We start from the raw sequence: 24,288 nt of genomic DNA, 5'->3' as shown, positions 1-24,288 counted from the left end.
ATTAACTCACAATTAAAGTGCTTATCCCCAGACTGACCTGTGATTTCGTCGAGGCGGTCTTTCTGTGCCAACCGCGAGTGACCAGACTAATCAGACGATAAGAAGAGGGGAACAATCAATGCTGGTCGTTTTCCATTTCTACATTGAGGGCCCTTTGTTCCCCGTCCTCCTGTTCATAATCAGTCTAATTCTGATTTCGCAGTTGGAGCAGGATCGCCCTGAGAGGTCCCGGGTTTCGGCACCAAATGTTGATCTCCAAATTTCTTTCTCTGTCAGTCTGGCCTCAATAAAAGTTGAGACGGATTCGCACGTAAACAGAAGTTATTTATTTAGCTTGCAAGCTTAATCATCTTACAGAAATGTAACAGGACATCCAGCCTCTTACACTCCAGAAAACGACTGACTATAAGACAAAGGGATCTCTGCAAAATCAGTTCAAATGGTATCAAGTTTCACATACTCGACGGACATAGGTCAGCCTAGGTCCCTCCTGACCTGTTTAATCTATTCTGATTGGCTCACTTCCAATCCCTTTCTCTGGCCCCTATCAATGCAGCCTCACTCTTATAGACACACCTCTTCCTGCTTTTTCCATGCGGTCTCGAATTCCTTTGTCCCTAACTGCAAGAATCAAAGTGGCTTATTTCTACATTACATTAACTAGTATCTCTAAAGTAACTATTTTATATCACATTCGTCACCAGCACCCACGCCTGCTTGCTATGGATCAGACTGTGTGATGTCCTCAACAGATTGTGGCCCCAAGGCTCTTCTAGAACTAGGTCCCACCGAGGTGTGTGGCTCTGCAATGGTGGAGGGTGTGGGTGAGCGCTGTGACAGGTCCTCAGTATCGGGGGTCTGTACTGTTCTCGGAGTTGCAGTTGAGGACCTGGCTCGTGGATCCCTCGGCTGCTTCCAGATGTGCCTGTGAAAGGAGAGGTTATTATTGTGTGGCGGGGCCTGAGAAACAGGAGACACCACTCACAGCATGGTAGACTGATGGATGCTGCAATGCTGGATCCTCACTTGGTTCAGCATCACTGACCTCACCATCAGCACAGGAAGAGTTCACGCCCTCACTGGCCAGCTGAATGGCTCTGTCTTCCAAGTCTGTCAGGACCTTGAGTTTACTGTTCCCCCACCCATCAAGGATCTCTCCCTCTTGTTATGTGCCAGCCTGTCCTGCATAAAGATGGATGGAGAGCATGGGAGGTAGAGATTGGAGGAGGGGATGGGCAGAGGGGACAGGCAGAGGGGACAGGAAGAGGATGGGCGGTGGGGACTTGGGAAAGGAAGGGTGGAGGGGACTAGAGAAGGGGACGGGGAGCATGGAAGGTAGAGAATAGAGGATGGGATGGGGAGAGGGGATGGGCAGAGCGGGATGGGCAGGGGGCGACGGGCAGAGGGGGTGGACAGGGGGTGACGGGCAGGGGGACGGGGAGATGGGCGGAGAGGACGGGCGGGGGGGCAAGCGGAAGGGAAGGGTGGAGGGGCTAGAGGAGTGGACAGGAGGAAGGGACGGGGAGCACGGGAGATGGAGGTTTGAGGAGGGGATGGGTGGTTGGAAGGAGGGATATGGGCGGAGGGGACAGGCGGAGGGGATGGGCAGAGGGAGGGAGGAGGCATAGGAGCAACATTGTGTGAAACCCGCGCCTGCTCATTTTCTTCACTAAATGCCGCACAACACGGGGGGAAAAGCTGCCATTGCAGTTGGCGGGTTAAACACCGCCGATTTCTGGGATGATTGCGGAGTGTGTCTCTCTGTGTGTTCCCCAGTTCAGTACGTTGTCACTAGGTGTTTTGTTGATTTTGTTTCTTTCTCCTGTCTGCAGATCTTTCTGTTCCAGTTGTTGAGAGGATTATCTTATTGCCACGGACGGAAGGTATTACACCGGGACCTAAAACCCCAGAACCTGCTGATTAATGACAAAGGAGAGCTGAAGCTGGCCGATTTTGGTATGTGTCAAAAATTCTAATAACTAAGAAACAAAAGTGGTTGAGAGCAATGGATTTCCTCAGCACGGTGAGGATTAGTGGAACCCGAAGCTCAGCACTGGCTACTCCTCCATTAAGTCATTGATAGTTAGTCTTTTAAAACGATGTTGGTGCAAAGTGCGGACAGAAGTGCCTGAAATGTAGCCTCCCTCTATTTCACACAGCCATTTGTAGCCCGGCCAGCTCAGGGTTCACACCCTGGCTGTGAAATCACCTCAGCAATGTAGAAGATAGGGAGACAATGGCCAGAATATTCCAGCTGTTGGGATTCCCTGTTCCTGCCACTGTGCACTCCCGCCTGCGGGTTTCCCATTGACAGCGGTGGAGTAGAGAATCCTGCCGTCAGTGAACGGTGCAACGCCAGGAATCACGTGGTTGGGGAATCGGAGAATCCCAGTGAACGGTGTGCTGCTGGGAATCACGGCCACGATTCTCTGGTCCGGCGCCAGAGTGCCGGCGCCGGCGCCAAAACGGGAGTACTTTACGCCGGCGCCAGCGCTGGTTCCGAGACCCGATTCCCAGGTCCTGAGGGGGCCAGCATGGCACTGGAGTGGCCCACGCTGCTCCAGATGCCAGTCCCGGCATCGACCCGGTGCAGTTGGGCTGGCGCCAACTTGCGCATGCGCACTGGCTGTCATCCCCGCGCTGGCCCCGACGCCAAATGGCACATGGATCCAGGAGCCGGCGCAGAAGAAAAGAGGTCTGCAGCCAGAAAGGACGGCCCGCCGATCAGTGGGCCCCAATCGCGAGCCAGGCCACTACGGAGGTCCTCCCTGGGGTTTCCCCCCACATTCCCCCCACCACAGGCTGACCCCCGGACCCTTCAACCCTGAGGTCCCGCCGGCCCCGAGCATGTTAGAGCGGCACCGGCGGGACTAGGATTTCAACGGACAAATTGCAAATTGGTGCGCTTTTAAGCAGCTGTTTACCTTGTACGTAGTGGTTTGAGGTTTACATACAGAGCCTGATGAGCGGAAAATGGAGCTGCTCCTCACTGTTACAGGTCCAAAGACAATCAAAATCTTTAACACGTTTGTAATTGAGTGAGAGGCAGATAGTGAAAACTTTGATGCCGTCGTTAAAAAGTTCGATGAGTCTTGCAGGGGAACAAAACTTTTGAATGGTAAATTTTCAGAACACGCACACAGCAGACAGGCGGGTCGGGTCGTTTAACAGTTTTCTCACGGATCTAAAATTAAAGGCTTAGACTTGTAATTTTTCCACATTAAAATCATCAATGATCAGGGATCAAATTGTATTTGGCATAAAAATTATGAAGTGCGTGAACATCTTATGAGGGAGAATGGGCTCCAGCTCAAAGATGCAATGAAAGTTTGCCAGTGGGTTGGCTGCACAACAAATCAACACATTAAACACGAGAGGCTGGATTCTCCGGTCGCCGGCCAAAGCGGGGGCAGTATTTTGCAGGCCGGGTCCACGAGCGGCCGGCGGCATTTTGCACGGCGCGCCCTCTGCAGGCCGCCACCGTGCGCATGAGCGGCCACTGACCTGGCAATTCTCCGGGTGCTCTACGCTGCCTTGATGCTAGCCCCCAGACAAATGGAGGATTGGTGGCCATTGTACGCCATTTTGTCTGTCGGAAAACGCCACCGTTCCCATGTCGGCATGGAGACATAACCTCAAAATTGGAGAGTCCAGCCTGAGAAGCTCAGGCATGAAAATCGGGAATAAGGCCGACGCCATAGATGTTGTGACGCACCCAAAAGAAAAACGTGGTCTCAACAGTGACAGGCATTTTAAGAGATTGCCAGATGACTCCATTTTGTGTAAGTGGAATGCAAAGGCAAAAACTACTTTGTGAAGCACTGTTTTTCTAGCAAGAAAATCAAAGTGAAGATTACAATGGTCAACAATTTAATACTCTAGGTGTGTGTGAGCTTGACGTTAAAGTCAAAGATAGAATCCATAAAGTGAAATTTTCAATTGTAGCTGCAGATCGTGAATCGTTACTAGGTGTGGAAGCTTGTGAACCACTTCAGTAAGTCAAGAGAGTACATAGTGCTGACTGTGCTTTGACTGCGCACAGTACATCGGTGGATTCAATAGTACAAGCATTTCTGGAGATTTTTCAGGGTTTCGGTGTTTTGCCATTTATTTACCGAATTCAACCAAAGGATGATGCGCAACCCGTAATACATGCTCCGAGGAGAGTACCAGTATCATTAAAGGATCGGTTGAAAGGCTTTTACGCCAATCGGCAATGGTTTCATGGTCATCATTCGACTTTTAATTCTAGATTTTTATTGAATTCAAATTCCATCATCTGTAATGGCAGGATTCATACCTGGGTCCCCAGAGCATTACCCTGGGTTTTTGGTTTACTAATCCAGTGACAATACCACTACGACCCCGCCTCCCCTACCATCATTTTTGGTTGAAAGGGATCACAGACCATTAGTCGCCATTGTCAGAACAACATTTAAGTGAGATGTCACCTCGTCTCCAGAGAATGATGATGAAGCACCATCGGTATGATTTTGATCTCATTTACACTCAGGCAAGTACATTGTATCAGATGCGCTATCAAAAGCTACAGCTGTGCTGGAAGAAATCCATTTTGACGAAGATGTGCAAGTGCGTGTCAATCTGATAACAGAGACACTGCCGGTGCCTGATGAAAAATCAAAGCTAATAATCGAGGAAACCAAAAAGGGTGAAATTCTTCAGAAGATAATCAAGAATCTCAACGAGGGAGGCCAAAAGGGTCATGCTCAAAGCGTAACAATATTCAAGCAGAACTAAGTGTAGCAAATGGATTTCTGCTAAGGCAACAAAGAATAATAATACCACAGTTTCTGTGAGCTGAAACTTTACAAAAAATTCATGACGGTCACCTTGGAATTGAAAAGTGTAAAAAAAAGAATGACCGCCCGTATTTTGCCGGTCCCGGCGGTGAAAATTAGAGTAGGTCCTTACCGGCCTCCGTGGTTCTCGGGGGGGCGAGGGGGGATCTGGCCCTGGCAGGTGCCCTCACGGTGGCCTGGCCCACAGTCGGGGCCCAGCGATCCGGGGCATTGGAGGCACTCCAATGTGCCTTGGGGGCACTCCATTCCTCTGCATCGGCTGGTGTGGTCCTCCGTCATGGCCGACGCAGAGATGATCCCCCTGCGCATGTGCTGGGATGACGCCAGCATACGCTGGCGCTCCCACACATGCGCCAACTCGTGCTGGCTGGCGGAGGCCCTTCGGCGCCGGTTGGCGTGGTGCCAAGCCCCTTCCCCACCGGCCGACACGGCGCAAACCACTCCAGCGCCGGCCTAGCCCCTGAAGGTGCAGAGGATTCCGCACGTTTGGGGCGGACCAACGCCGGAATGGTTCACGCCACTCATTGGTGCCGGGACCCCCCGATCCGCCGAGTAGGGGAGAAGCCCGCCCGTGATTCCCAGCGGTGCACCGTTCACTGGGATTCTCCGGTTCCCCAGCCACGTGATTCCCAGCGGTACACCGTTCACTGGGATTCTCCCTTTCCCCATCCACGTGGGGTGGGATTCTCCGACCCCCTGCCGGAGAAAATACAGAGATGTATATTATGACATCTCCCCCCCCTTTTTTTTGTTCTGTATTGTGTGTGTTGAGATAATAAATAAGAAATGAAAATGAAATGAAATGAAAATCGCTTATTGTCACAAGTAGGCTTCAAATGAAGTTACTGTGAAAAGCCCCTAGTCGCCACATTCCGGCGCCTGTTCGGGGAGGCTGTGACGGGAATTGAACCGTGCTGCTGGCCTGCCTTGGTCTGCTTTCAAAGCCAACGATTAAGGTCCATGTGCATGTGGATGTGTATATTTACGTGACTATGTACAGAATGTGCTAAAATGATCTTTCGTACACAGGAAGGTGTCGCTAGTGCAGATATAAGGCAGATTAAATGGTAACAACGATATTTACAGAGGTCAAAACGATAAGGTAACACAGTTGTGCAAAAGTTCAGTCTATAAGTTTAGTCTCTGCGGCAGGTGACTAATTCTGGTTGACCGCCTCAAGGGTGGATCGGGGGCCGCCTGCACTTGGATAGGCGGGACCGCCGCAAATGCGGTGGTCGCAGAGGTCGGCAGGATTGCTGGTAGATCGGTGTCTCGTGGTAGGGCACGTCCGGAGGAAGCATTGTGTGAGGCGGGATATCATGGTTAGGTGGCAGGCATGGAGCTCTGCGCAGCGCCCGTCTGTTGCGTTGTAGGAAGGAGCCGTCAGCCATGCGGACGAGGAACGATCTCGGGGCCACTTGCTTGACCACCACAGCTGTGGCGGACCAGCCACCGTCAGGCAACTGCACACGAACACGATCGGTTGGGACCAGCTCGGGGAGATCCGTGGCATGAGCGTCGTATGCTGATTTCTGTTGGGCCCGAGACTGCTGCATCTTTTGTATGACCGTGAGGTGGTCAAGGTCTGGAACATGGATGGCTGGAACCGTGGTTCGCAGAGTGGGATTCATGAGCATCTGTGTGGACAACCCAGTGGACAGCGGGATGCTCAGTATGCCAGCAGCGCCAGGTCGAAGTCGGAGCCTGAGTCTGCAGCCTTGCATAGTAATCTCTTGACGATATGGACCCCTTTTTCGGCCTTCCCGTTTGACTGCGGGTAGTGGGGGCTGGAGGTTACGTGACGAAAGTTGTATAGGCGGGCAAAATCAAACCATTCCTGGCTGTAAAAACAGGGACCGTTGTCACTCATCACCGTGAGCGGTATCCCATGCCTGGCAAACATTTCTTTGCATGCTTTAATCACCGCCTTTGACATGAGGTCGGACAGTTTTACCACTTCTGGGTAATTGGAGAAGTAGTCGACCAGGAGGACGTAGTCACACCCCTTGGCGTGGAAAAGGTCGACACCGACTTTGGACCATGGGGAGGTCACAATCTCATGTTGCTGCAGAGTTTCTTTGGGTTGAGCTGGCTGAAATTTCTGACATGTGGGGCAGTTGAGGACCGTGTTGGCAATGTCCTGGCTGATGCCCAGCCAATGGACTGCCTCTCGAGCTCTGCGTCAACATTTCTCGACCCCCAGGTGGCCCTCATGGAGTTGGCCGAGCACCATAGCTCGCATGCTCTGCGGAATCACAATCCTATCGAGCTTCATGAGGATGCCATCCACCACCGTCAGGTCGTCCTTGACGTTGTAAAACTGGGGATACTGTCCCTTCTGCCAGCCATTCGTGAGGTGCTGCATCACATGCTGTAGCAGAGGATCCTTGGCCGTTTCCTCATGAATTTGGATGACCCTCTCATCAGAGGCCGGAAGGTTGGAGGCACACAATTGCACCTGCTCATCGATTTGGCAGACAAAGTTAGTTTGTTCACACGGTGTGGTGATAGACCTGGAAAGGGCATCTGCAACAATGAGTTCTTTGCCTGGCGTGTAGACAAGTTCAAAGTCATAGCGGCGTAGCTTGAGAAGGATTCATTGTAACCGAGGCGTCGTGTCATTCAAATCCTTCTGGATTATGTGGACTAGTGGTCTGTGGTCCGTCTCAACCGTGAATTTTGGGAGGCCATACACATAATCATGAAATTTGTCAATTCCCGTTAGGAGGCCGAGGCATTCCTTCTCGATCTGAGCGTACCATTGCTCAGTGGGCGTCATGGCTCTGGAGGCATACGCAACTGGGGCCCATGAGGAGGAGTCACCCTGTTGGAGGAGCACCGCCCCAAAACCATCCTGGCTCGCGTCAGTGGATATTTTGGTCTCTTTGGTAGGGTCGAAGAATGCAGAACCGGGTCTGTGGTGAGTTTTGCCCTGAGCTCACACCATTCGTTCTCATGAGCGGGCAGCCACTGGAATTCCTTCGACTTTTTGACGAGATGGCGGAGGACTGTGGTGTGTGCCGCCATGTTTGGAATGAACTTCCCGAGGAAGTTGACCATCCCTAGAAAGCGGAGGACCACCTTCTTGTCCTCTGGGGCCTTCATGGCGTTGATCGCCGAGACCTTGTCAGCATCTGGCCGCACGCCTTGCTGCGAGATGTGGTCACCAAGGAATTTGATTTCTGATTGACCGAACGAGCACTTGGCTCTGTTGAGTTGGAGGCCATGCTCATGGATTCTGTGGAATACCTGCTTGAGGCGATCGATGTGTTCTTGAGGAGTTGTGGACCAGATTATGACATCGTCAGCATACACGCGCACCCCCTCGATACCCTCCATCATCTGTTCCATGATGCGGTGAAATACCTCTGAGGCAGAGATGATGCCAAAAGGCATCCGGTTGTAGCAGTAGCGACCGAACGGGGTATTGAATATGCACAGCTTGCGACTGGATGCATCCAGCTGTATTTGCCAGAACCCCTTGGAGGCGCCCAGCTTCGTAAAGAGTTTGGCATGTGCCATCTCGCTGGTCAACTCCTCTCGTTTTGGTATCGGGTAAAGTTCCCTCATGATGTTGCGGTTTAGATCCTTGGGGTCGATGCAGATTCGAAGCTCCCCTGACGGCTTCTTGACGCAGACTATGGAGCTGACCCAGTCCGTGGGTTCTGTGACCTTTGATATGATGCCCTAGTCCTGGAAGTCCTGTAACTGCTGCTTGAGGCGGTCCTTCAGAGGTGCCGGCACCCGACGTGGTGCGTGGATCACAGGGGTGGTGTTCGGTTTGAGCAGGGTTTTGTATCGGTATGGGAGTGTGCCCATTCTGTCGAACACGCTGTGGTACTGCGTGATGATGTCATCAATTTCAGCCTGGAAGTTCTCATCAGGTGAGGCTGTCACCTGTGAGGATGACATGGTGTGGACTCGCTGAACCAAGTTCAGGAGTTTACAGGCCCGAGCACCGGGCAGAGATGCTCTGTCAGGTGGCACGATCTCAAATCGCAGTGTCGCTTTAAATGACTTATTGGAAACTCCGAGTTGGCATGAGCCACTGGCAGCTATGGCATTGCCATTGTAGTCAAGGAGCTGGCAGGCTGGTGGAAGAAATGCTTGGCCTGACGCGGATGGTGTCGAGATCGGATTTGGAGATGAGGTTCGCCGATGCGCCGGTGTCCAGTTTGAACCGGATGCGAGCCTTGTTGACTGTGAGGACAGCACACGGGATCCAGGCTGAGGATCGGGAGGTGCGTCGCTGTCTTGGAGAAAGGCAGCGCATGCTTCGTAATGATGCCCACCCGGTATGGAGATTTGAGGCACGCAGCATCAGGATCTGTTGGGCTGTCGGGGTCGGAGTCCGGTATGGCCTGCTGTATTGAACGGACGCTTCTGCGCCGCGGCTGGGATCGCTGGATGTTGGGCAGTGGAGCAGATCTGCAAAGGGCTGCGTAGTGGCCAAGCTTGCCACACTGTAGACACCGTCGTGATTTTGACGGACATTGCCGCTTTAGATGGGCGGAGCCACAATTCGGACACGTCATGACGCCAACGTCAGCGCGTTCCGTGCACCATCGCGCATGCGCAGTCCGGTCGAATGACATACGCACCTGCGCAGTCTGGTTGTCGGCCTCGCCGTCCCCTCGGTCGTGGCGCGCATGCGCAGGGGCCCAGGAAAAGCGCGTGGAATGGCCACTCTCGTTAATACTTAGGCCCTGCATTTGTGCAATGGCCTGCACCCGTTCCGCCTCGTAGGAGGTTAGCTTTGCCTCCTACGAGTTCTCCTTCATGGAGATCGCACGTTTCGATGGCGATGGTGAGGGTGAGCTGCTTGACTTTCAGGAGCTGCTGGCGAAGGGAATCGGGGTGGACCCCGAAAACGATCTGATCCCGGATCATGGAATCAGTGGTCGAGTCATAGTTACATGACTGCGCAAGGATGCGGAGATGGGTCAGAAAGGATTGAAAAGGTTCATCCTTACCCTGAAGCCTCTGCTGGAAAACGTACCGTCCAAAGCTCTCATTCACCTCAATGTCGCAGTGGCTGTCGAACTTCAGTAGGAATGTTTTAAATTTTGTCTTGTCTTCGCCTTCAGCGAATGTAAGGGAGTTGTAGATGTGGATGGCGTGGTCCACAGCTGTGGAGACGAATAGTGCGATCTTCCTGGCGTCTGATGCGGCCTCGAGGTCGGTGGCTTCTAGATAGAGTTGGAATTTTTGTTTGAAGAACTTCCAATTTGCACCGAGGTTGCCGGCGATGCGGAGCTGCGGTGGAGGGCGGACGTTTTCCATGTCACCGGATGGCTGTTTGCTGGTCAACGCTGATTCACTCAAGGTCGGTCCGTCTGTTTGCTGGTCAACGCTGATTCACTCAAGGTCGGTCCGTCTGTTTGCTGGTCAACGCTGATTCACTTAAGGTAGGTCCGTCAATTTTCAGCATCACTCACTGGTACCATGATGTGTTGGGTAGGCTGGGTCGATGTGGACTGCACTTGATGCAGTGTAGCGAGAGACAGACATCCAACACATGATAAGATGCAACACGATTTTATTTAACATCTAAACTATTATACATGTTCAACTGTGGGTTGACACTTTGCTGACTTGACTGGAGACCTGATACTAGCCTAACAGGACTTACTAGCTACCACATGGTGTTTGCACTGGCCAGCTCACTACCTCTGACTGTTTCAGAGGCTGGGTCCCGAGAGAGCGGGAAAACTGGTGCCCTCTGGCTTTATAGTGGTTGTGTCCTGTCTGGTGATTGGCTGCTCTGCTCTGTGTGCTTACTGGTCATCCTGTGTGTCAGTCACTGCCTGTCTGCACTCCATTGTATACATAGATGTATATTATGACAGTCCCCTCTGGCTGCGGACCTCTTTTCTTCCGCGCCGGCTCCTGGATCCCTGCGCCATTGGCGTCGAACCGGCGGGGGGATGACAGCCAGTGCGCCTGCGCTAGTTACAGCTGGCCAGTTACACAAAGACTTTGTGGTGTTTTCAAGTTATTCATCTTTTTCTTCAGTGACCAGTTGAGCATTGAGATGTGTTCTGTTGATGCTCTTCGTCGATTAGTAGATTTTTTTAGTAATGCTGTTTCTTATTTCTTCATTTAAGATCTTTAACCGTCGATCACCACTTCTGTTACATTCTAATGCATTGCAATAATTGAGTCAGTGCTCTAGAGAACATCTAGTTTGTGACTAGTTAAGATTTATTAATTTACAATGGCGTGGAGGAAAACAATACTAATACTACTAAACAATGAACTGTTGATAACTATAATGATGTGGAGATGCCGGCGTTGGACTGGGGTGAGCACAGTAAGAAGTCTTACAACACCAGGTTAAAGTCCAACAGGTTTGTTTCGAATCACTAGCTTTCGGAGCACTGCTCCTTCCTCAGGTGAATGGAAGGACCTGAGGAAGGAGCAGTGCTCCGAAAGCTAGTGTTTGAAACAAACCTGTTTGACTTTAACCTGGTGTTGTAAGACTGATAACTATAATGTAAGAGCTAACACAAAATACGACCATCTACCGGTCTACGACCATCTACGACTCCTTCACGTGCGGGAAGTGTGTCCAGCTGCAGCTCTTGTTAGACCAAATGACGGCTCTGGAGCTGCGGAAGGACTCACTTTGGAGCATCCGCGATGCTGAGGAGGTCGTGGATAGCACGTTTAGCGAATTGGTCACACCGCAGATTAGGATTGCTGAGGGAGAAAGGGAATGGGTGACCAAAAGGCAGAGAAAAAGCAGGAAGGCAGTGCAGGTGTCCCTTGCGGTTATCTCCCTCCAAAACAGGTATACTGTTTTGGATACTGTTGGGGGAGATGGCTCATCAGGGGAAGGCAGCAGTAGCCAGGTTCATGGCACCATGGCTGGCTCTGCTGTGGAAGGGCTACAGTCATAGGGGATTCAATTGTAAGGGGAGTAGATAGGCGGTTCTGTGGTCGAAAACGAGACTCCCGAATGGTATGTTGCCTCCCAGGTGCAGGGGTCAGGGATGTCTCAGATCGGCTGCAGAACATTCTGAAGGGGGAGGGTGAACAGCCAATTGTCGTGGTGCATATAGGCACCAATGATATAGGTAAAAAACAGGATGAGGTCCTACAAGCATAATTTAGGGAGTTAGGAGCCAAGTTAAAAAGTCGGACCTCAGAGGTAGTAATCTCAGGATTGCTACCAGTGCCACGTAGTAGTCAGAGTAGAAATGAAAGAACAGGCAGGATGAATGGGTGGCTTGAGAGATGGTGCAGGAGGGAGGGGTTCAGGGGCGGGATTCTCCACTCCCGCGCCGAAGTGGCCGCGCCGTTGTGAACGCCGTCGAGCTTCACGACGGCGCGGAACGGCCCCGCACCCGACCGATTCAGGCCCTGACAATGGGCCAGGATCGGGGCCGCATCATCTACACGCGCCAGGCCTTGTCGCCCGCGTAAAGGCGGCGCCGCATAGATTACGCAGCCGGCGCCGCATAACGGGCGTCATCCGTGCATGCGCGGGTTGGCCGGTGCCAACCCGCGCATGCGTGGTTGCCATCCTCTTTCAGTCCGCCCTGCAAGAAGATGGCGGACAGATCTTGCGGGGCGGCGGAAGGAAGGAGGTCCTCCTTCAGAGAGGACCTCCTTCAGAGAGGACGGCCTGACGATCGGTGGGCACCGATCGCAGGCCACCCCACATTTCAGGTACCCCCCGGTGCAGGATCCCCCCTCGCCCCCCGCAGGCCGCCCCCCCCAGCGTTCACGCACTGCTCACGACGGCAGCGACCAGGTGTGGACAGCGCCGGGGGGAACCCGCTGTTTTGGTCTGGCCGCTCGGCCCATCCGGGCCTGAGAATAGCGGGGGTGCCGGAGAATCGCCATTTTGGGTGTCTCCGGCGATTCTCCGGCCTGCGGCCCGCGAAACTCGACCGGGCCGTTCCCGCCGCTTGGGAGAATCCCGGGAGGGCGTCGGACCGGCGTCCCGGGAAATTTTGGCGGCCCAGGCGATTCTCCCAACCGGCGCGGGAGTGGAGAATCGCGCCCCTGATTTTTGGGACATTGGGAGGCGGGACTACTACAAATTGGACGGTCTACATCTGGGCCGGATCGGAACCAATGTCCTTGGGGGTGCTTTTGCTAATGCTGTTGGGGAGTGTTTAAACTAATGTGGCACCGGGATGGGAACCAAATGTGGACAGTAAGGAGGTAGTAACTAAAGCCTGTAAGGAACTAGATCATGAAGTCAGCGTGACTAAGGGGAATAGTAGGCAGGGAGCAGATGAAGAACGCAAAGGGACTGGTGGTCTGAGGTGCATTTGTTTTAATGCAAGAAGTGTAGTAGGTAAGGCAGATGAATTTAGGGCTTGGATTAGTACCTGGGAGTATGATGTTATTGCTATTACTGAGATTTGGTTGAGGGAAGAGCATGATTGGCAACTAAATATCCCAGGATATCGATGCTTCAGGCGGGATTGAGAGGGAGGTAAAAGGCGTGGAGGAGTTGCATTACTGGTCAGAGAGGATATCACAGCTGTGCTGAAGGAGGTTACTATGGAGGACTCGAGCAGTGAGACGATATGGGCAGAGCTCAGAAATAGGAAGGGTGCAGTAACAATGTTGGGGCTGTACTACAGACCTCCCAGCAGCGAGCGTGAGATAGAGGTCCAAATATGTAAACAGATTATGGAAAGATGTAGGAGCAACATCTTTCCATAATGGTGGTGGTGATACGAGATTATAATTTTCCCAACATTGACTAGGATACACTTAGTGTCAGAGGTCTAGATGGAGCAGAATTATTAAGGAGCATCCAGGAGGGTTTTCTAGAGCAGTATGTAAATAGTCCAACTCGGGAAGGGGCCATACTGGACCTGGTGTTGGGGAATGAGCCCGGCCACGTGTTTGAAGTTTCAGTAGGGGATTACTTTGGGAATAGTGATCACAATTCCGTAAGTTTTTAAATACTCATGGACAAAGATAAGAGTGGTCCGAAAGGAAGAGTGCTAAATTGGGCAAGGCCAACTATACCAAAATTCAGCAGGAGCTGGGAAATGTGGATTGGGAGCAGATGTTTGAAGGTAAATCCACATTTGATATGTGGGAGGCTTTTAAAGAGAGGTTGATTGGAGTGCAGGACAGACATGTCCCTGTGAAAATGAGGGATAGAAATGGCAAGATTAGGGAACCATGGATGACAGGTGAAATTGTGAGACTAGCTAAGAGGAAAAAGGAAGCATCTAGGCGACTGAAGACAGACAAAGCTTTGGAAGAATATTGGGAATGTAGGACCAATCTCAAACGAGGAATCAAGAGGGCTAAAAGGGGTCATGAAATATCTTCAGCAAACAGGGTTAAGGAAAATCCCAAAGCCTTTTATTCATATATAAGGAGCAAGAGGGTAACTAGAGAAAGGGTTGGCCCACTCAAGGACAAAGGAGGAAAGTTATGCGTGGAGTCAGAGAAAATGGGTGAGATTCTTAACGAGTACTTTGCATCGGAATTCACCGAGGAGAGGGACATGACGGATGTTGAGGTTAGGGATAGATGTTTGATTACTCTAAGTCAAGTCGGCATAAGGAGGGAGGATGTGTTGGGTATTCTAAAAGGCATTAAGGTGGACAAGTCCCCAGGTCTGGATGGGATCTATCCCAGGTTTCTGAGGGAAGTGAGAGAGGAAATAGCTGGGGCCTTAACAGATAGCTTTGCAGCATCCTAGAATACGGGTGAGGTACCGGAGGACTGGAGAATTGCTAATGTTGTCCCCTTGTTTAAGAAGGGTAGCAGGGATAATCCAGGTACTTATAGACCGGTGAGCCTGATGTGAGTGGTAGGGAAGCTGCTGGAGAAGATACTGAGGGATAGGATCGATTCCCATTTGGAAGAAAATGGGCTTATCAGTGATAGGCAACATGGTTTTGTGCAGGGAAGTTCATGTCTTACCAACTTAATAGAATTCTTTGAGGAAGTGACAAAGTTGATTGATGAGGGAAGGGTTGTAGATGTCATATACATGGACTTCAGTAAGGCGTTTGAGAAGGTTCCCCATGGTAGGCTGATGGAGAAATTGAAGTCTCATGGGGTCCAGGGTGTACTAGCTAGATGGATAAAGAACTGGCTGGGCAATAGGAGACAGAGAGTAGTAGTGGAAGGGAGTTTATCAAAATGGAGAACTGTGACCATTGGTGTTCCACAGGGATCCGTGCTGGGATCACTGTTGTTTGTGATATACATAAATGATCTGGAGGAAGGTATAGGTGGTCTGATTAGCAAGTTTGCAGATGCCACTAAGATTGGTGGAGTAGCAGATAGTGAAGGGGACTGTCAGAGAATACAGCAGAATGTAGATAGATTGGAGAGTTGGGCGGAGAAATGGCAGATGGAGTTCAATCTGGGCAAATGCGAGGTGATGCATTTTGGAAGATCCAATTCAAGAGTGAACTATATGGTAAATGAAAAAGCCCTGGGGAAAATTGATGTACAGAGATATCTGGGTGTTCAGGTCCATTGTACCCTGAAGGTGGCTGCGCAGTTCGATAGAGTGGTCAAGAAGGCATATGAAATGAAATGAAAATCGCTTATTGTCACAAGTAGATTTCAAATGAAGTTACTGTGAAAAGCCCCTAGTCGCCACATTCCGGCGCCTGTTCGGGGATGCTGGTCCGGGAATTAACCGTGCTGCTAGCCTGCCTTGGTCTGCTTTAAAAGCCAGCGATTTAGCCCTGTGTGCTATGCTGGTGGCATGCTTTCCTTCATCGAAGGGGTATTGAGTACAAGAGTTGGCAGGTCATGTTACAGTTGTATAGGACTTTGGTTCGGCCACATTTGGAATACTGCATACAGTTCTGGTCGCCACATTACCAGAAGGATTTTGATGTTTTGGAGAAGGTGCAGAGGAGGTTCACCAGGATGTTGCCTGGTATGGAGGGCGCTAGCTATGAAGAGAGGTTGAGTAGATTAGGATTGTTTTCATTAGAAAGACGGAGGTTGATGGGGGACCTCATTGAGGTCTACAAAATCATGAGAAGTATGGACAGGGTGGATAGCAAGAAGCTTTTTCCCCCAGAGTGGGGACTCAATTACTAGGGGTCACGAGTTCACGATGCAAGGGGAAAAGTTTCAGGGAGATATGCGTAGAAAGTTCTTTACGCAGAGGGTGGTGGGTGCCTGGAACGCATTGCCGGTGAAGGTGGTGGAGGCGGGCACGATAGTGTCATTTAAGATGTATCTAGACAGATACATGAATCGGCAGGGAGCAGAGGGATACAGATCCTTAGAAATTAGGCGACAGTATTAGTTAGAGGACCAGATCGGCGCAGGCTTGGAGGGCCGAAGGGCCTGTTCCAGTGCTGTAATTTTTCTTTGTTCTTCTTTGATAACTTCTAACTCCAGACTCCTTGAGGTTGCAGTGTCACGTGGTACATCTCTACTGCCACCCGCTGGTTGAAGGTCTGACATGTTAACATACAGAATTGCTGAAGCATATCATTACAATCACGTGGCTGGAGAAGCGGAGACTCCCGCTTGGTCACTTGGTGTGGTGTTCCCAGGTATCTGCTGCCCTTGTCCTCTTGGATGATAGTGGTTGTGGGTTTGGAAAGTGATGTTGAAGGAATCTTGTGTGGGATTCTCCGTCCTGCGATGCCAGAATCCTGAGGCACGAATGGGCGAAGAATCATGCATCAGCATAAATTCGGGGCCGGTGCCAGGCGCCCAATGGAATGCCATGCACCGGTGCTTCAACAGCTGCGGCAATGCATTCTACGCCCCACATGCAGTAAACCTGTTGGCATATCATTGACGGGGCCCCTCCCAGTATTTTACGGGTCTCCCGCGATGCTCCACCTCTACCAGGAGGTTCACTTGTAGGGGTTTTAAAATCAGGAAACAGACGGATTGGCTGCTGAGGAAGAGAGAGGAGGGAGGACATGTTCCCAGAGACGCGACCATGAGCTGCCGGTCCTGCCGCCGGCAGGGCAGGCTGGGGGTGGAGTAGCGGGGGGAGACCAGGGAATGGCTGTGGGGTTGGGGTGTCGGCTGTATGGGTGCCCCCACCTCACCCCCACTCCACCCTCCCAATCCCCATCCCCTCCCTCCACTCTACCCTAACCCCGTCCTGCTGGCAGGGCATCATGCAGCCAAGGGGAACGCCCACAGTAGCCCTGCAGGAGGGTGCTGGATAGGGGCCGCAGGTTTTCCACCTTCTCACCAGCCATCAGTATCCCTTGTGGCAGGCACAGGTGCCGGGCTGAGGCCCTCGCGGTGCCAGGACCCAACCGACCAAGGGTATGGTGTGGAGGGCAGAGTACCAGGGGTGACGACCGGGGGTTTGGAGTGGTCAGGTGGTGTGGGGAAGGGAGATGGGGGAGGGGGACATCTGGGGGCAGGGGCTACAGTGTAGGCTAGGGCCACCGTGTAATCCGTTGAACCTGTTTGGGAACAGGGTTATTCACCATGCTAACATGTCTGCCTTTCACCCCCTGCAGACAATGGATTTTGGAATCCAACCAGGAATGGTTGGCATCTGCCTTGCCACTGCAGCCTGATGGAATGCACTGAGGCAGTAAGAGCAGGAGCTGCTCAGGGTGGGCCCTGCAGCAGTGGAGATTTCCCCAGAGAACAGAACCCAACAGGCCAAGGAGGCGGTGGGAAGGTGGCGCTGCATCAGGCCTCCTGTGTACCAGCAGCGCCTATTCTTCGAGGACCCGCCGGACTGGGCGTGTCGTCAAAGACTCCGACTGATTAGGGAGACCATTTGGCACATTTGCCGGATCATGGTACACCAGGAACTGCGGGGATTTGAGGAAGGATACCTGCTCCCGATAGCCTTCATGGGGACAGTCGCCGAGTGGGACCTGTCCGAGGTCTCGCAGACCTCGGTGCACAGGTACATCCGCGCCACGACGGAGGCCCTGTATGCCCAGTCTACACAATACGTCAGCTTCAATGTGGACTGAGTCACCAGGATGCCCGGCCAGTGGGGTTCGCCGCCATCGGTGAGATGCTCCAGGTTCAGGGGATGATCCACCAGTGTGAATGACACCTGGCACGCTCGGTGGTTCCTGGCCTCTTCGAGGCGCATTCCCGGCTGTGGGGTTAGTTCTTGGGCAATCGGTTATCCGCTGTGGTCATGGCTGATGACCCCTATCCGGAGCAGTGTGGGGTCCATGCCGCGACCAGGGCTGTGATTGAGCAGTGCTTCGGCATCCTGAAGATGCGGTTTAGTTGCCTGGAAAGCTTTGAAGGGGCCCTGGCCATACCCATCCTTGTCGGCCAGGATGAAGGCCACCACTCCTGGCTGGATTCCGATAGCCATTGGCTGCAGGAGGTGATAGCCAGATATGTTAGCATGGTGTGCATTCCTGTGCCCAACCAGATCCAATAGGCTATACGGTGGCCCCAGTCTGCACTTCAGACCCTTGCCTGCATGCCTCCTCCCCCACCTCCCCTCTCCCATCCCCACACCCTTCCCTGTCTGTTCCCCCTGGCACTCTGCCCTCCACATCCCTGGCCCGGTCGGGGGTTGACACAGTCCCAGAGGGAGGTGGTCTACTCCTTGTGCTCCATGGCCGTGAGCATTGGGACTCTGATCGAGATGGGTGTGGACCTCCAGGACTGGCGGGTTCAGGTGGCGGGGGAGCCTGAGGGGTTAGTTCCACCCGCATCCCAGTCCCAAGAATTAGCCCGGGCACCCTGAGGGAGGAGGAAGTGATGGGGCCTCTTGCTGGTGACCTCTGCAGTGGGGCTGCTGGAACACCACAGTGCCTCAGATTCCGCTCCCCCCCTGTCCCTGGCACAACTGATGGGCAGTGGGCAGAACAGGGTGCCACCACGCCACCTGGGACACCCGAGAGACTGCTGGGCCCATCTATGCCCGGTCGCTGCAGAAGACGGCTGCCAGGTCACAGGGCGGGAATCGCAGAGGGATGTCTCCACTCCTGATGTACTGCCTGGGGATCCACCTGGGAATAGCGTTCGCACTCTTAAGGCCAGAGAATTAGACACCAGTTAAGTTGGCACGGGTGCAGCACACAGGATACCATTAGGGGCTAGGGCACAAACTTGTATAAACATGTGCATAATAAACACCTGTTCACCTGTTCACAAACATTCCAACCTGCCTCGGTGCTCTGTCAGAAGGGTGTGACGTATGGGCTGGTCTGGCTGCAGGGGGGCACTGGGTGGGGGCGGTGTGGTGGCTGGCCATTGGAGGTGGGCATGGGCCATGCCCCCAGGTCAGCCACTGCTCATCGCCACCCCAAGTGTTCGGTGGGACCATGCATGCAAGGAGCACCCAGGCTACCGTGGGCAGGAGCCAGACATTGTCATATGATAGGGAGCAACAGAGCTCATCGCAGAGCGGACCGTCATCACTGCCTACAGCCGCACCTCTGCATATCCTACCTCTCTCTCCCTCATTGCCATGGCACCAGTTTCCCAATTTTTGAAACCACAAGTAAAACAGGACGTCGGTAGTTCTCCCCCGGCGGAGTCGGAGCATTGTTAATGATGTGCCGACGGCGTTTACTATATATGCGGAGTAGAATGCATTGGCGCTGCTCTTGAGGCACCAGAGTATGGCATTCGGTTGGGCGCCCGGCACTGGCCACGATTCTGGCCTCATGACCAATCCTCCGCCCAATCGCCTTTCCTGACCCCGGTGTCGGACGACGGAGAATCCCGCCCTTAGTCTCTGAAATCATAGAATCATAGAATTTACAGTGCAGAAGGAGGCCATTCAGCCCATCGAGTCTGCACCGGCTCTTGGAAAGAGCACCCTACCCAAGGTCAACACCTCCACCCGATCCCCATAACCCAGTAACCCCACCCAACACTAAGGGCAATTTTGAACACTAATGGCAATTTATCATGGCCAATCCACCTAACCTGCACATCTTTGGACTGTGGGAGGAAACCGGAGCACCCGGAGGAAACCCACGCACACACGGGGAGGATGTGCAGACTCCGCACAGACAGTCACCCGAGGTCGGAATTGAACCCGGGTACCTTGCACTGTGAGGAAGCAGTGCTAACCACTGTGCCACCCAATGGACAATCCATTTCCTTGTATTTCTATATTTTTCACCATCTATGTGTGAGAGTGTGTGGGGGTGGGGGTGGGGGTGGGGGGGGGGGGTATGTGTGTGGGTATGTACGTGTGTGTGTGGGGGGGGTATGTGTGTTTGGGCGTGTGTGTGGGGGGGTGGGTCTGTGTGTGGGTGTGTGTGTGGGGGGTCTGTGTGTGGGTGTGTGTGGGGGGTCTGTGTGTGGGTGTGTGTGTGTGGGTATGTGTGTGTGTGTGTGGGTATGTGTGTGTGTGTGGTGTGTGGGTGTGTGTGTGGGTGTGTGTGGGTCTGTATGTGTGTGTGGGTGTGGGTGTGTGTGGGTGTGGGTGTGTGTGTGTGTATGTGGGTGTGTGGGTGGGTGTGTGTGGGTGTGGGTGTGTGTGTGGGTGGGTGTGGGTGTGGGTGTGTGTGTGTGGGTGGGTGTGGGTGTGGGTTTGTGTGTGTGTGTGGGTATGTGTTTGTGGGTATGTGTGTGTGTGGGTGTGGGTATGTGTTTGTGGGTATGTGTGTGTGTGGGTGTGGGTATGTGTGTGTGGGTATGTGTGTGTGTGGGTGTGGGTATGTGTGTGTTTGTGGGTGTGTGGGTGGGTGTGGGTATGTGTGTTTGTGTGTGTGGGGGTATGTGTGTGTGGATGTGGGTATGTGTGTGTGTGTGTGGGGGTGTGTGTGTGTGTGGTGTGTGTGTGTGTGGGTGTGTGTGTGTGTGTGGGTATGTGTGTGGGTATGTGTGCGTGTGGGTATGGGTGTGTGTGTCTGTGTGTGGCTGTTCCGTGTGTCTGGATGAAGAAGTTGTTGTCGAAGGTGAAGACGTTGTGATCCAGAATGAAGCGGATGAGTTGCAGAATTGCGTCTGGAGATTGGCAGTTGTCGGTGTTGAGTACTGAGGCTGTTGCAGCAATGCCGTCGTCATGGGGGGTGCTGGTGTAGAAGTGCTGAGACGTCTATTGTGACGAGGAATGTTCCTTGTTCAATTGGTCCATTGGTGCTGTATTTCTGTAGGAAGTCCATCGTGTCGCGACAGAAGCTGGGCATTCCTTGTACGATGGGTTTCAAGATGCCCTCGATGTAGCCAGAGAGGTTCTCACACAGGGTCCCATTGCCTGAAACGATAGGATGGCCTGGTGTGTTGGCCTTGTGTATTTTTGGGAGGCAGTAGAGATCTGCAATGCGGGGAGTACGTGAGATGAGAGCACATAGGTCTGGATCCAAGGTCTTGATCAGCCTGTTGAGTTGGCGGGTGTGTTCCTTGGTCAGATCTGCAGAGATCTCTAAAAAAAAACGCACCGACCTCCTCAGAAGACAAACACGGGGCACAACCGACAGAGTACCCTTCGTCATCCAGTACTTCCCCGGAGCGGAGAAACTACGACATCTTCTTCGCAGCCTTCAACACACCATCGATGAAGATGAACATCTTGCCAAGGTAATCCCCACACCCCCACTACTTGCCTTCAAACAACTGCGCAACCTCAAACAAACCATTGTTTGCAGCAAACTACCCAGCCTTCAGAACAGTGACCACGACACCACACAACCCTGTCATGGCAATCTCTGCAAGACGTGCCGGATCATCAACATGGGTACCACCATTCCACGTGAGAACACCACCCCCCAGATACGCGGTACATACTCGTGCGACTCGGCCAATGTTGTCTACCTCATATGCTGCAGGAAGGGATGTCCCAAAGCGTGGTACATTGGCGAGACCATGCAGACGCTGCGACAACGGATGAACGCACATCGTGTGACAATCGCCTAGCAGGAATGTTCCCTTCCAGTCGGGGAACACTTCAGCAGTCAAGGGCATTCAGCCTCTGATCTCCGGGTAAGCGTTCTCCAAGGCGGCCTTCAGGACGCGCGACAACGCAAAATCGCCGAGCAGAAACTTATAGGCAAGTTCTGCACACATGAGTGCAGCCTCAACCGGGACCTGGGATTCATGTCGCATTACATTCATCCCCCACCATCTGGCCTGCAAAATCCTACCAACTGTCCTGTCTTGAGACAATTCACACCTCTTTAACCTGGGATTACCCCTATCTCTGGATCTGGAAAGACTTAATTACCTGCAAATACTCCCATTCAAAGCATTGTCTTGCATCTTTGACTTTGTCTGTACGTATGTTTCTGGAACATACCTCTTCATTCACCCGAGGAAGGAGCAGTGCTCCGAAAACTAGTGATTTGAAACAAACCTGATGTTGCAAGACTTCTTACTGTGCAAATGTTGATAGACAAACAGCACCACGTTCCTATATCGTTCAGACAGCTGAGGGAACAACGTTCGACACAATCGCCAAGCACGACAGAAACTCAAACAACACAACATCTTTCCAGATTTACAACTGCATGAAAGTATTTTCAATGATACAATGACAAATTCGCAAGTTCATGAAGATTCACAGGGGTCTGTAAAAACTTCTGCGACTCCTCTTCGTGGTTTAAGAATGTCAACCAGGAAAAATAGGAAGCCGGACAGACTAGATTTGTGAATCGTTCCTGTTGAACTTTTTTTTTGTTATTGACTTTTCACTACATTTCAAAGTAATATACATAACATGTATTGTCATAATATTATACATTTTATCCTTTGTACACAGAAAAGAAATGTTAAAAGAAAAAGGGGGATGTAATGATATGTATATAGGTACGCCAGTGAAGGATTAATTATTATATCTCAGTGTAACTCAAGCACTAGAGGGCACCACCAGTTCCCAGTATAAATATCAGACCTCAGGGAATGCTGGATAGTTTCGTAAGAGTTAGCAAAGGAGAGAGATTGATCACAGCACGAGGAGTTGTTTAGATTAGAGAGAGTTAACACAAGTATATTGTTAGTGATTACTAGATTATAGATTATTGCTAGAGAGATTCAACATTACTTTATTACTAGTTATAGCTCAGTAGCGGGTGCAAACTTCATAATCGTTATCCAATAAATTAGTTTTGATTCAATCTAAAGATTGGTGGTTTCTTTGTCATCAACTCTTCAGACCATTCTGAATTAAAAGGCAAAGAACACAACATATTACCACCAAAGGTAATATAACAGGAGTGTGTGTGGGAATGGGTGTGTGTGTGGGTGTGTGTGTGTGTGTAGGGGTTTGGGTATGAGAGTGAGTTCTCCCGGTGAGCCAGAGAAGACACAGCCAGAGTGAGACAGAAACAAGAGTGAGTTTGGGAATTTGAATCTAGGTGGGAATTGAATTAAATCAGTAAGGCAGCTCCTTTTAAATTTCAGGAGTTTAAATTAATTTAAATTAAGCTAGAATTGTGCAGTGTAGGTTAACAAGGGCTGCCCCACCCACTCACGTAACTGGTTGGCAGTTAAGTGTCAGTCACTTAAATTTCCCTTAATCTAAAAGCAGGTGGGGGAGGGGAGTCAATTCAGGACAGTTTAAAAAGAGCAACTTGTAAACTCACTCCCAGTGAGTTCTCCCAGTGAGCCAGAGAAGACACAGCCAGAGTGAGACAGAACCAAGAGTGAGTTTGGGAATTTGAATCTAGGTGGGAATTCAAAGCTGGGTGGGGAGGAGGTGCTTTTTATCCCTGGTAAGTGACTGGTAAGTAGTGTTTCTGTTTTTCTGTTTCTTTTCATTGGTATATTTATTTTATTTTTTCTTCATTGTTTATTTATTTATTTAATTTTTTTTTGGAAATTGTAATTGTTGAAGTTAACCGAAGGTTTAAGACATGGCAGGAGATCTCAGACCCGTGTCATGCTCCTCGTGTGCGATGTGGGAGCTCAGGGACACGTCACTGTCCCTGGCTCCTTCACGTGCAAGAAGTGTATCCAGTTGCAGCGCCTGTTAGACCACTTGACGGCTCTGGAGCTGCGGATGGATTCACTTTGGAGCATCCGCGATGCTGAGGATGTCGTGGATAGCACGTTTAGCGAGTTGGTCACACCGCAGGTGAAAGGTACTGAGGGAGATAGAAAATGGGTGACCAAAAGACAGAGCACGAGTAGGAAGGCAGTGCAGATGTCCTCTGCGGTCATCTCCCTGCAAAACAGATATACCGCTTTGGATGATGTTGAGGGAGATGGCTCACAAGGGGAAGGCAGCAGCAGCCAAGTTCATGGCACCGTGGCTGGCTCTGCTACGCAGCTGGGCAGGAAGAAGAATGGCAGGGCTATAGTGATAGGGGACTCAATTGTAAGGGAAATAGACAGGCGGTTCTGCGGACGCAATCGAGACTCCAGGATGGTATGTTGCCTCCCTGGTGCAAGGGTCAAGGATGTCTCGGAGCGGCTGCAGGACATTCTGGGTGGGGAGGGTGAACAGCCAGCTGTCGTGGTGCACATAGGCACCAACGATATAGGTAAAAAACGGGACGAGGTCCTACAAGCTGAATTTAGGGAATTAGGAGTTAAACTAAAAAGTAGGACCTCAAAGGTAGTAATCTCAGGATTGCTACCAGTGCCACGAGCTAGT

At 51.7% G+C, this 24,288-nt stretch overlaps 1 protein-coding gene across 3 annotated transcripts in view; it reads left to right on the top strand.

Annotated features, from left to right (window-relative positions):
* The window catches only part of LOC140388204 (cyclin-dependent kinase 16-like), a 688,814-nt gene that overhangs the window by 305,385 nt on the left and 359,141 nt on the right, over positions 1–24,288 (top strand). For all 3 annotated transcript variants that reach the window (XM_072471989.1, XM_072471990.1, XM_072471991.1), the window contains one exon: positions 1,833–1,956. In XM_072471989.1, the coding sequence (XP_072328090.1) occupies positions 1,833–1,956 (124 nt within the window). The remainder of the gene's footprint in view (positions 1–1,832; positions 1,957–24,288) is intronic.

The sequence above is a fragment of the Scyliorhinus torazame genome, chromosome 13 (assembly GCF_047496885.1).
Source record: "Scyliorhinus torazame isolate Kashiwa2021f chromosome 13, sScyTor2.1, whole genome shotgun sequence".
Lineage (NCBI taxonomy): Eukaryota > Metazoa > Chordata > Chondrichthyes > Carcharhiniformes > Scyliorhinidae > Scyliorhinus > Scyliorhinus torazame.
This window is presented reverse-complemented; position numbering and strand designations above follow the sequence as displayed.